The following is a 13,627-nucleotide window of genomic DNA, read 5'->3' on the forward strand; positions in this document are numbered from 1 at the left end:
CAAGCCTTTATAGTAGTGAGGTATCGAAAATCGAACTGGAAAATTTAAGTGTTTTACACTCACAAAAAAGAAATCTATCATCTATAGGTATTTGAAGAACTTGTAGCATTCCACCATAGTTTAATTCTTCGTATTGTTAGCCAACACTGGGCAGCTGTAGTACATAATTGAACAGAGTTGTTTAAACATTTGTTTTACAACAAGTAAAAGCTTAGAATGGGCTATTCTTTCATTGGGTGTGTGTCTGTGAGCCAGACGAGTTTCAGAGAATTCCACTCCTCATCAGTGGAATTGCTATGGATACAGGGATATAAACATGTTCATGTCACAATAAAAAATGTCAGTAATCCTCTACTATCTAGAAGTAATAAGACAGCTAAAAATATCGAACTGGTATATTTAAGTGTTTTACACTCACAAAAAAGAAACCTATCACTCTATAGGTATTAGAAGAAATTGTAGAATTCCACCACAGTTTAATTCTTCGTATTGTTAGCCAACATTGGGCAGCTGTAGTACATAATTGAATAGAGTTGTTTAAACATTTGTTGGTGGTAGTGTTACACATCATCACTATATGCCTGTTATGCACCGATTTCCTTTCTTGAAAAAGGCTGAGATTCGTCAAATGTTTAATGGCCCTGAAAGTTTTACTCCTGATGGGTTACATTTTCTAGGAGAGTCTCCTGAGGTATGGTAACTTTTCCTATTATATTCAAGTATGTGCTTTACATACACATATTCTTTTTCTATTTTGAACAGTTTTTGACTGATATTTTGAAACTAGTGCTAGTAAACTATTGATGAAAGTACATTGTGTCTTAAAAAGTACTTGTTAATTTCACTGTTTTTCTTGTACTTTTTCATAGTTGAGCAATTGCCTGTTTTTGATTTCTAGTTGTAATGCATCAATTAAATATATATGTCTTGAAATATAAATGTAAGTGAAATTATTTTTATTGAAAAAATAACAGCTTTATATCTTTGTATTTATTAAAGAACAACATATTTATCAGACAGTGTTGTAGTATCAGTAATAGCTTGAATAGAAGTGGTTAAAATCCACTAGTAACTTAGAATTATTAAGAACTTCACAAAATTTTGTGAAGTCATAAAATGGAATATATCATGAATGAGAAAAGAATCTTCAGTTACAGTATTCTTTCAGATATGTAAAAAAGAATATTAAAAGAGCCATCCATCTATCTTCTTGAACATGTTTACCATCTGTTTTTTAAGGAATAATTCTTAGGTTCTTTATTTAAGTATGTCCTACAGTTTTTGTGAAATCTCATATAATTGATATTTTGTGTAATCCTATGGATACAGGGATATAAACGTGTTCATGTCACAGTAAAAAATGTCAGTAATCCTCTGTGATGTTTGCTATATCTTATTTATAACCAATAGGAAAAGAAGATATTAATTTAGTGATTTACATATAATGCTAACTCATTTTTCACATCAGCTTTAGAATTATTCAGTGTATACATTCAAAGTTAGTGCTGAGCTCTGCTCAACTAGCTGAAGGAATTATGATTCTTCCCTCAGACTTCTAGCTTAGTTAGAAAGCCAGTTAAATTATAATAGTTATAGGAAATTGTAAGTTTTATGCATGTAATTATTTTGTTCTAAATTAAATGTTTGAAATAAATAAAAATTCATTAAAGTACAAACAATAGTCCTATCAAAATTAAGGTTAACTTTTAAGACCCACATACAGTAACAATTTTCCTTTTTTGTATATATATTTTTTTATTTATTGTTATAAAAGTAACTACAATGTAAAAATTAAAAACTTGTTAGGTTAAATAAGAATAAATATACGAAAAAAATTAAATACAAATATTTCTCCACAAGGTATGCAGACAAGAAGCTCATGCATTATGTAATTCAATACTTTAACCAAAGATATGCATTTGCTTGGTGATTTCTAGTTTAAGTTGGTTCAGTAGTTAGACAACATTCAAAGAGAAATAAAACAACAAGCTCAACATTCACTTTAGAAATGACAGGAGAACGGGTATGAATAATGTTGATGCCAAATTTTATATTGCAAGCATGATATTCTACACTAAATTGTTAGGAATTAATCACACTATTATTCACATTTCAAAATGTGACGTAACTTAAAGAATAAAAATGTAAATTTACCTTATTTTATTGTTGAGTGGCTCTTAGCATGACTGAAATGCTCAACAATTACTTTTTGCAGTGGGTGGTATAAGTAGCTGAGTGCTTTGGTTCTGAGTGAAACCAAGAGTGCAACAGAATTAACCTTTTTAAAGTCCATGAAATAATTTAGGTTCGTAGATTAACTTAAACTTTTCCTGTCACTGGGGGCAGGTATTTTTCTTGTGTCAGATAAAATATAAAGTTTCCCTGAAAAAACTTGACATTCATATAAGAGGTTCTAGAAGTTATGCAGATGAAATTTGAAAACTGAAAGGTGAAAAAAATATTTTTTATCTTAACATCAAAAGCACCTCATACTAAGACTAGTCTGAGTCAGATATTGACTCAAAAAATTCACACACAGATTTTTAGTAAAAATACTTAATTAAGCAATTTAATTTTTTGTTTACAAAAGAGTTGTAATGATTACTAAAAAGCTTCCCAAATTTTGTGAAGATATACTTACTAGATTAAAAGCTATGGTATGTATAGTTTCATAGTTTTGTGGTGGTTGCAAGATTTGTCAAACTTTAGAGAGGGTTAATCTAATTCAGAAAAAGGTAGTCACTTGATCTCTGGTCTCTTACTCCTGTATTATGTAATTATTATTCCACAGAAAATAGTACATTGAAATATTTACCATCAAAATAGGTTTCTAATGTTCTAAATATTTCCTATAATACCTTTGAACATGTTTTTACACTTGAAGTACAAATCTCAAGTGGTTGAAGTTCTAATATATGAAAGCAGCTTACTGACTGATTACCTTACAAAATATTTATATGGATGTTTTGGTTAAATAGTATTAATACTTTGGTAATACTTAAGGAGCTGAACCTTTCAGTGCACAGACTGCCTCTGTATCTTATTTATGTTGCATTTACACATTTCTTTGAAGACTGAGGGGATGGCATTTCATCACAAAACATTTGATAGATTTGATAGATGCTCACTTTGGTAAACTTATTGTAGGCTGTGTTTTTAATTTAGATGTTTGTACTGTTGTTTGCCCAAGGGTAGGTTTGATGCTACATGATGAGCTCATGGCTTAATTATCAGAAATTTTCTTTAAAGTTTTAGAACAACATGGACGATACATAATGTCTGAAGTAGTGAGATAGTATTTGATTGAGTTTGTAATACTGTTGGCCAGTTTGTCAGCTAGTTCAATTTTGTGAATATTGAGTTTGTGTTTTAACAAAGAAATAAATGTTTGAAAAGTAACATAGATACAAGAAAATTAGCATTTAAGTGACTGTTTCATTTTTATACTAACTGTTGTAAAAATTTAAAAAGGTGAAATATTTTCAGAGTGTTTATCAGGTGACAACCTTTCTTAAAACCTAGTTACAGACTAACTTTGTGAATATATTTTAGTTGAAGGTGTAAGGTGATGAGATTATTCACAAAGGAAAGTGTCCAATACTGTTCATTTGCTGTAGGCCTTTCTGTTTGACAACTTTTTTTTATGTTACTGATATTTTCAGTACCATTGTTTTTTCATCTATATATGTTGAAATAGAATAGATTTACTAGTATTTAACAGGACAGCATACCTTATGATGTGTGAAATCTTCACTGCTTACACCTTTCTAATAAAATAGTATTGGCTTGTGGTGTGTTGAGAAAATTACTTGCAAAATTGTTTTAAATTCAGTTACAGAAAATACGTAAACAACAATATGAATTTGAAACATTTGTACAATATACTACAATAACATAATCTAAATTGTAATGTGTCTTACAGTCAAGTGAGCTAGAAAAGCTAAGTTGCATATGCTATCTTTATTTGTATCATAACAATATAGAAATAGTTTTTATATTTAAGTAAACACTGTATTAGTAGTTTCGGTTAGGTGTCTTTATATTAGTAAAAATGTTAGATTTAAACTCCATATTTGTCAGTTATATAAATTTTCAATACAATGATTTGTTCATTAACTTATAGGTAGAAAATCTGTTCATTGGTGCTGGGATGAATTCCAGTGGTATAGTAACAGCAGGTGGAAATGGTCGAATTTTAGCTGAACTTATGAATGGAGAGAAGCCATTTGTTAATCTTACAAAACTAGATATCAAACGATGTTTAGGCCACCAAGGAAATAACAAGTTCCTGTATGACAGAACAGTTGAATTAGTTGGTATGGTATATTAAAACAACCATTTTGAAATACAAACATTTTTATAATTTTTCTACATAGTTTCTTACAGATTTTATAAATCAAATATAAATTTAATATATTAAAAAGTGTGAAAAATATTACTTATGTAACTTGAAATTACAAACACAAGACTATTATTAATCCTTGAAAAATGCACAGGTGGTGTTTACTGCATTCATTGTAATACACATGGGACCAACTATATTACAGAGAAATCACTCATGCTTTGTCTAAAAGCATAAAAGAACACAAACATGTTATTAAAAATGGATGATAGAGTGCCTCTGCCTTAGCTGTACATATGTTTTAGAACATAATCACCCTTCTGATTAGAAGAATTTTCGAATTATTGTAATGAATAAAAACAACTTTGAACATACTTTTCATGAACCATATTGTATTTTTGAAGATAACTTCTGCATGAAAAGCAACATTAGCACAGACACACTTATCAAATATCAAGTGCTCACACCACAGAACAAGCATTGTTTTTTGTTAAAATGTTAGTAGCCATTGAAGAAGATATCAATGATGTTTGAAACATCAAGCTTCAGTTTATAACGTTTGTTTGTAGACTTCAATTTTATTATTTAGTTGTATAAATAGTATTTCTCAAACCATTTTTTAATCAGGTGTGTCCAATAATTCTATATTTTAGCCTTACTCAGATTTATCCAAAACAATTATCAAAGCTTATATAATTGTCATACATTGATACTAGTATAGCTTTAGTTGATATATACACTTAATAGATACACACTACAGGTAAGGTTAAGTACTTACAGTAAAGGAATGGTCCTCGGATATCGATTGTTATGGGTAATAGCCTGTAGAATCACCTAAGTATAATTATTAATTAGTCCCAATATAGAATTAAGCAGAAAATAAAATTGTGACTGCTATTAAGACTGTCTTCCTTCTGTTAAAAGTGTAATCCCTAATAAATTAATCAAAGGTGTAATTATGTCACAACTGAAAAGATTTATACTTGATTGTAATAAATCTGAATATTTTTTTATTCCATGTCAAACTATTAACTAAAAATTAGGGTGGTTGTTGTTAAGTCAAAGATACACAATGGGCTTTTTGTGTTTTCCTACCACCTGATTTTTAGTGTGAGGTTTTGTATGGGCTAGATTATTTACAGTAGGTGTCTGTGACTTCTTTGGGATAAATTTAAACAATACATGGGCAGCACACAATCCACTTGTTTTAAGATGATTTATTGAAAACAAGTCAAATGTACGTACAAATGTTTGTCACACAGTTAATCACCTCAGTTGTATCCAGAGCTTTAAATGAATATAATTGTCTCTTTGTTAATAGTCCACACAGGCTGATTCAGTTAATTTAGAACCCAGTTGACAAGATGAATTGTTCTTTTCTATTTTGTTATTACAATACAATCTGTTATTATTACCCTTTAAAAGTCATCACTATACACACTTCATGGCTAAACATACAAACACAGTCTAGATCTATTTGATTATATTTCTCACTAACTTGGTCACCTATATATTGCCCAACTGAGGCCTAGAACTTACTACAAACTACAAAATGTTATGATGTAACAATACTCACTTGAAGCAACAAGAAAAATTCAGAAGGTTTGAGTAACATGATGTCAATTCACAACAATTGAACTTCACAACCAATGATTCATAAACAGTTACATAAGCAAACTCGCCATAATTATCGTTTTTAAAATAACTTACTTTAAGACTCATGCTTTATTACTATCTAAATCATAACTCTCATATTGAATTTAAATGAAACAGTAGTTTATATCTAGTATCTAGTGTATATCTAGTAGTGTATACAATACACAACAATTTTGTAATAAAAGTATATTAAAAATATATAACTAGTAATGACATTTAATATACTAAATAGTATGACTAACACTGTTAATTAAAGTAACAATATATAGATAAAAATAGTATACCTCACAGCTTGTTTGGTATTAATTTGTTTTTTTCATCATCTTACATAGTTTTTACTGTTAATTACCATTTATTGACTCATATTCTACTGTTGTTTGGTTTCATGATCTTCCAGTTAGGGTAACAAATATGAAAAATCAAGATTTTGTTAGTTTTGAAAACAACACATGCATACCAAAATGTATGTCTTGGTACAAACACTTCGTTATTATACTAACATAATAAGTTCTACTGTCATTTGTAACATATTCTTAGAAAGATTTATGTTGCAGTGCTTTAACAATTTTTCGTTTATTATAAAGGAATCCATTATACCATATCATTTCCACATCAAAGTTTTTCTGAATCGGCACGTCCAATGAAAACCTCCAATCTTTATCCTTTCCACAAAACAAATGGAGCTGTTTTTGGAGTGAAGAATGAAGTAGAGTTTCCACTTTGGTTCAGCAGTAAAGGAACAGGTAAACTTGTGATAACTTTCTGACATTAGTTTGAGAAATCACTATATTAGGCATGCATATGTACATGTACCTGGTTTGTTTTTACATTATTGTTATGAATAACAATAACTTGTAAAAGAAATTGCCGAGTTTATTGATTCAAGTGTAGGTAGGTATATCAGTGTTTTTTTTTGTTTTGTTTTGGTTAAATCTGCCAGAAGTAACTGTGTTTTATCTTTATTTCTCTTTCATTGCATGCTCAACAGTATCTAAACAATAAAAAACAACAGCCGATTCTTTGAACACCCTTTTGAGTATAATATTTTAATTGTATTATTGCAAAAGTGGTCAATCCATAGCATGCTTGCCAAAAATGGTGCATGAAATGAAAACTTGTGGCATGGCTGTCATTTAAAAAATATCACATGTCATAGCACAAGCACAATATTTTCTTGAATTTCCACACACAGTTGAAATGTGATTAAAATACATTGTGTATTGTTAATTATTTACTTAATTTGACTGCTTGAACCCCTTTCTCTATTTCTATTGTCTTCAGTTTGATGTTTATACTTTTAAGAGTCAATGTCACTTTACTCAAAATTCAGAACCTAAAGTTGGCACAACTGTTAAAAATGTTGACCACCCCTTTTTAATGTAATATCTGTTAGATATACACGACTGTTTTAGATTAAGTTTAATGCAAATGTTTTAATTTAGATAGTTTAGTAAGGGTATCATATTTAGTTATTTTTAGATGTGATATTTTATGATAAGTTTTGTTATCCAACTGTTTACGAATTATACATTGTGTGCAGTTCAGTTGTTGTGAATTAGTGATTGTTTACAGTAGTGAGTGTCAGATTTTTATATAGTGGCCAGATTCTTTACAGTAGGTGTCTGTAACTTGTTGGCAATAAATTTCAACAATAAACAGACGGCACACAATCCACTTGTTTTAAAATGATATATATTCAAAGCAACTCAAACATATATACAAAAATTTGTTACACTGTTGTTCACCACAGTTGAATCTAGAGCTTTATATAATTCACTTTTTTGTCAAACGTCCACACAGGCTGGTTCAGTTACTTTAGAATCCAATTGACAAGACAAATTATTTCTTCTCTCCTTTTTTATCACAATACAATTAGTGATGAATTTTCTTGCATTACCCCATGGGTTACCAAAGTTGTATCCAGAACTTTAAGTAATTTTCTTTTATGTCCAAGTATACACAGGCTGTTCAACTACTTTAGAACTCAATTGACAAGATGAATTATTCTTCTCTGTTTCTGTTCTTACAATAGAATCTGTTATCATAACACTTTAAGAATTGCTGCTATACATTCTTTATGACTAATCATACAAACACAGTTTAGATCTGTATCTGTCACTAACTTTGTCTAACTTTCTTCCTTCCTCTCTGTATCTGCACTTATTTATAACATGCAACAGAAAAATCTAGACATATCTAGCCCTCTTGTGACAACAATATTCACATAACAAGAGAGACGTAGAAGTTTTGAACAAGATGATTTCAACAATATCAAAAAACCTAGTACAAGAATTAAACTGCATGCACAATGTATGACTTGTACAGAGTTACATAACAAAACTTGTCATATCTATCGCTTTTAAAATAATTAATTTTAACACCCTTGTTATGAAACTAAATAATTATTAAATATTAAATCATTAAATAAACTAAATAATAACTTTTAAGATAAACAGTCTCGTACATCCAACAGTGAGATTATTGCATCAGAATATCTAGCCAGTATCTACAGTAGTAAACAGTGGTAGAAGAAGATGTAAACAAAAGCGACAAAAGGTCTATATATGCACATCTGTAGTGGTGACAGAAATATTGTAGAGGTCACAACCACATTATATAACTATGTCGACTGACTTTGATAAGTGGATAAAGAGGGTGAGCGACTTGGACTCAAAGATGGCAAACTACAAGAGTTTGGTAAACAAAAACATAATCTAGAGAGAGAAGAGTGTCAACAGAGAGAGAGAGAGAGGAACATAGGCAGAGAAAATAGGAAGAAAGAGAAAGAACATTAGCATGAAATACCAGCCCAAAAGGAGAGAGAGGAGAGACTGGAAAAAGAGAGAATAAGAACACAAATTGAGATTGCAAAGCCTACCCAACAGAAAGATGAGGGACCCACAAATTACAATGGGGTCAAAGCCAGCTGACTCAAGTTGCCCAAATGTGATGAACAGAATGGCAACATTGATGCTTTCCTGCAAAGATATGAAAGATTTGCCCAAAGTCATAACTGGGACAAAGGTGACTAGGCAGTCTGTCTGTCTTCTTCTCACAGGAAAAGGCCTGCAAATGTATGCGGAAATGACATCAGGAGATTCCATGGTCTATGAAAGGTTAAAAGTGGCCTTGCTGAAGTGCTATGAACTTACCGAAGTGACACTTTTGCCAGAAGTTCAGGGAAGCCAAACCTAACACTGGAAAAACTGTATTTCAGTTTGTGGCATGTCTATGTTAATACTTCACAAGGTGGACTGACATTGCCAAGTGTAAAGATAGTTTTGAAGGAATGGAAGATCTACTAACATGTGAACAGTTCATGATAACATGCTACACTTGCATGTTACTGTTAGTATATGGAAGCCCATAGAGGGAGTATAACTGGAAAGTCCAAGAATAACCAGTCAAAGTTGAAACTAGGGGTGGCAGACTAGAAGCAGGATGCCACCAAAGGTGATGAGAAGTCAACAGACAAAAGGAAAAAGAGATGTTATGCTTGCCATAAAATGGAGCACATTGCGAGTGAGTGAAAGTCTGTCACGAACAAGCAGCAGCAGAAATATCAACATAAAGCAGCTAGAGCTACTTACAAAGGTGGTGTAGCAAGAAACAAGAAAAGGGTGAATGTTACCATGGGTGCTGCTGCCAAAAGAAACAAAATGGAGACAATTCATCAGAATCATCACAAGATGGAAGTGCTATCACCATGATTAAACAATGCATTATTGATGGTCAGCTCAAGTTAATGGATGGATCAAGAGTGCCGGTAGTGATTGGAGCATGTGACAAACATTGAGAGGTACCAATAAACCACAACATGCAGTAGGTGGAGGCTGTGTCAGGGACAAGAAAGAGATATTGGATGCAGCAGTGAGAATCATTCTAGTATCTGATGAGCAGATGATGGACAATTTGTGTGTACTGATTGATGGGACAGTTTCCCATAGCAAGAATATAGATGGACACTTCATACTATGTGGGAGACATTGAGGCCATGAAGGCACCCATCAATGACTAGGTGATTGGCAATATACCAGGAAGTAAAAGTTCGGAGAAACCAGATGGCAAGAAGACTGATCAGGCATCTGCAATCACATTAAGAGCTCAAAAGAAGAAAAGCACACAAGACATCAAGCCCCTGCAAGTCTTAAAAGGTGACATCTCGAATGTAGGTCTACAGGAACTGAAGGAAGCACAGAAGAAAGATCATTCACTGCAGAAGCTTTGGAACAATGCCCAGGAAAAAGTTGAGAACCAAAGCAAGGGGAAAGAGAACTATAGAATACGGGCCAGAAGGGAGTGCTGTACTGGATCTATCAAGGCAGTTCTACTGGGGAAGCTAAACAGATCATGGTACCAACAGAATAATGGACTCAAGTGAGGAAGTTGGTTCATGAGTCAATTATGGGAGGACACCTAGGAGCAAAGAAGATGGCAGACAGAAGCACCAGTAACAGATAAAAGATAAAGTTTTACCAAAAACAAATGTTTGAAATGTATTTAGGAGGTTTGAGAGATTATGCAAATGAAATTTGAGGTTTTTGAGATGAAGAAAAGTATTTTTAATCTTAACATGAAAATCATTTTGCACACGCACTAGTTCAAAAGAAGACTTGATATATTCATGGACAAATCTTTTTTAAGTTTATTAAAAATACTTCACTAAAAAATCTGATTTTTTTGCATATGAGACTTATAATGTTTACTGAAATTCTGCCAAATTTTGTTAAGATGTACATACTATATTAAAAGATAGTAGTATCAAAACTATAATGATGTTAAATGAGTACAAAGTGGTCACATGGTGGTTAATTCAACCGAGCCGGTGCCAAGAGAGTTAAAGGCTGAGTGTGGCCCATTGGTTAGCATACTGGACTGTGGATCCAAGATTTTGTAGTTAGCACCTTGTTACTGCTAAAAAAAAAATATTATGTACTTTAGGTCTATGAGTGCATCATAAGAGTATTGGTAAGATTGGTAAGTATTTGATTAGAGTAGCCTGTGAGTTAGCAGTAGTCTATCACTTCAAAGTTAGGGACAGCTAATGCAGATAGGTCTAACATGACATTGAACAAAATTCAATAAACAAACTTTCTATTTAAAAACTGCATTAATTATTCAGTGTTGCACATCTTATCACTTAATATTTTGTCTATTATATCAAAGAATGCTGTCATTAGTACTTTATACCTTTTGGCTATAGATGTTTTACTTAATTAACAATATGTTGATTCTTATAGTAACACCAAAACGCACATTTAAAAAGCCTCCTTTTTTTGATGATGTTGGAAAGGAATATAATATTTGTAAGAATGGAGTTGGTGTCATCGACCTGACAAGTCAATGGTCATTATGGAAGCTAGAGGTTAGTGGCTCTTTTATACCTATGTATCCCTGTCACATTACCTGTGCTTGAGTTGTTGTAAGTTTATTAAATTTTTTATTTTGTTCTTTCCTTTCCAGTATTATTTATACATACGTGTACCATATGTGTAAGCATATTTGAAAATTATATACTGGGTTTTTCCTCACTGTAAATATAATTTATGGAAGTTTTTACATGCAGTTTTGATCTGTGTTTCTTCTCTCTTTGCTTCTTTACTTAAAATTTCATTATTAAATCAGGTAAGATTATAATGTTGCAAGTGAACTTCATTACTTAAATAAAAAAAAATTCACCATATTATTCTTTCCACTTTCACATTGGAGCGTATATTTGTGTTAAAACTAATTAGTAGCATATGAAATATTGACTTTGCAATAAATTAAAGTAGCACTTTATAAAACCTGAAATTACAAGTTAAAGTCTCTGCAAGAAGAATAAAATGTTTCAACTAGCTTCCTTCATTCGTACCTAAGAAACAGAAGAAAGGATTAACATGGTATAAAAAGTTAGGCAATTTCCTGGTTAATCAAGGATCAATAGCAAGCATTTAAGAGTACTAAAGTAATGTCACAGAAGTACTGTAGGTCTCCAGTCCTGTCAGAAACTAACTGAAAGCTTCATATAAAACCAGTTCCTTTTTTATTTAATGGTCTTTCTATTCAAATAAGTTTCTAAAGTGATCAGAGATACATTTGTCACCCTAGAACATGAGAAATGTTATTAACATCCGTTTTTAGCATATCATGTTTTGTTGACCTTAACTAATATTTTTCTTTTTATTTATAGATTTTTTTTTCACTTGTATACTGTCTCCTGTGTTTTAGAATCCTTTTTCATTCTCAATTTATTTTTGGGTTGCAATAAAGTTGTTTGGCTAAAATGGTGCCCATTTTTTCTCTCGAAGAGATTATATGATTTATTTACTTGGATTTGATATTCCACCGTTAATTGGCTTATTTTAGATGCATGTGGCCTGTATTTTGTTATTTTTTTGGCAAAAGTCTGAAAAATGGTAGAAATCTAAAGTTGGCTTTGCGCTCTCTTTCAATATACAACAAAGTATTTTTTAGATTATAAGTAGCTGCATTCTATATAACAGTAAATAGCAGTTGTTTTCTCTACTGCACAGAGAGGAGTTTGCAATTGATGCTAATGATATGATGATGATGATTCCATAAGCATTACAACCACTCTTTCTTCCATTAATTGTGTTCTTTGTGATGGACTAGATATGTAATGTTGCTCTACATCACAATTCCCAGTACAGGGGATTTTTTTGCAGTACACCAATGTCAATGTTCTCCTCCCTCCCTCTTTCTTCTCATACTTCCCAAAGTCCATCAATCATTTGAAAATTACAGTTTCTAAAGGCCCATTTGAGCAACCTAAAGGCTCAGAAGTCCATGGAAGATGTCTGCGAATGGTAGTATGAATTCTCATTTTTACTCGTATCATGTGGAGGAACTGGTATATTTACTTAGACAAAGTAACTGCACACTTTGTCTTGTTGGAGTCAAAATTTATTGGCATTAATCCATACAAAAATGGGATTTTCCTCACAGTATAGTGATATCTTATAGTATGAACAGTTTACCTTGATATTCTTCTCAACTCACCAGATGTATAACTTATCATTATAGCTGTAATATGCAGCTACCACAGCTTCCTTGGAAAAACTTTTGCAACATGCTCTATGTAATTTTTTTTAGTGTTGTATTACTGGCAGAATGATAGTAAATTGCCCAGGTTTTTGGAGACACTTAGGAAGATGTGCTTTGTTAAATGTGATGACATATTTCCATTTATTTTATGAATGATATTGCTCATATAACTTTCAACAGCTGGTCTTCTCAGCTGTGTGTGTTTAGGTAGAAAGTTGTAGGCATGGTTTGTGTAGACCTAAATACATATGAATTACTTTGCTTACAGTTCCAATGGAAACCCCTTCTTCAGTAGCATTTTGAGCAAAGTTTAGATAAATGCTCTTTTTTGAAGTTTGTATACATGAAAAATATATACTTTCAATTGAAAGTACTTAATAGTTAGTACTTTGGATTAATAAAATGACTTAACTGTTATATAAAGTTAACTTTTCATTATAGTTTCATATGCATTATTTCAAAAATAATGATCGTTTGGGTAAAGGAAAAAAAAACACCAAACAGTTAAAATAGAATGTTCCTAAAAAATCTGTTATATTTCACTATATTGGGAAACGTATAGTAGATGTAAAAAAATTCTGA

General features: G+C 31.5%; 1 protein-coding gene across 1 annotated transcript in view; it reads left to right on the plus strand.

The window, feature by feature from the left end:
* The window catches only part of LOC106462263 (pyruvate dehydrogenase phosphatase regulatory subunit, mitochondrial-like), a gene marked incomplete at its 3' end in the record, with an annotated part of 55,096 nt that extends 43,733 nt beyond the window's left edge, over positions 1–11,363 (plus strand). The window contains exons 9-12 of the mRNA XM_013922163.2: positions 567–691; positions 4,124–4,316; positions 6,583–6,741; positions 11,239–11,363. Coding sequence (XP_013777617.2) covers positions 567–691; positions 4,124–4,316; positions 6,583–6,741; positions 11,239–11,363 — 602 coding nt within the window. The remainder of the gene's footprint in view (positions 1–566; positions 692–4,123; positions 4,317–6,582; positions 6,742–11,238) is intronic.
* Between the last annotated feature and the right edge of the window lie 2,264 nt (positions 11,364–13,627).

Source organism: Limulus polyphemus, unplaced genomic scaffold, assembly GCF_000517525.1.
Source record: "Limulus polyphemus unplaced genomic scaffold, Limulus_polyphemus-2.1.2 Scaffold1128, whole genome shotgun sequence".
Lineage (NCBI taxonomy): Eukaryota > Metazoa > Arthropoda > Merostomata > Xiphosura > Limulidae > Limulus > Limulus polyphemus.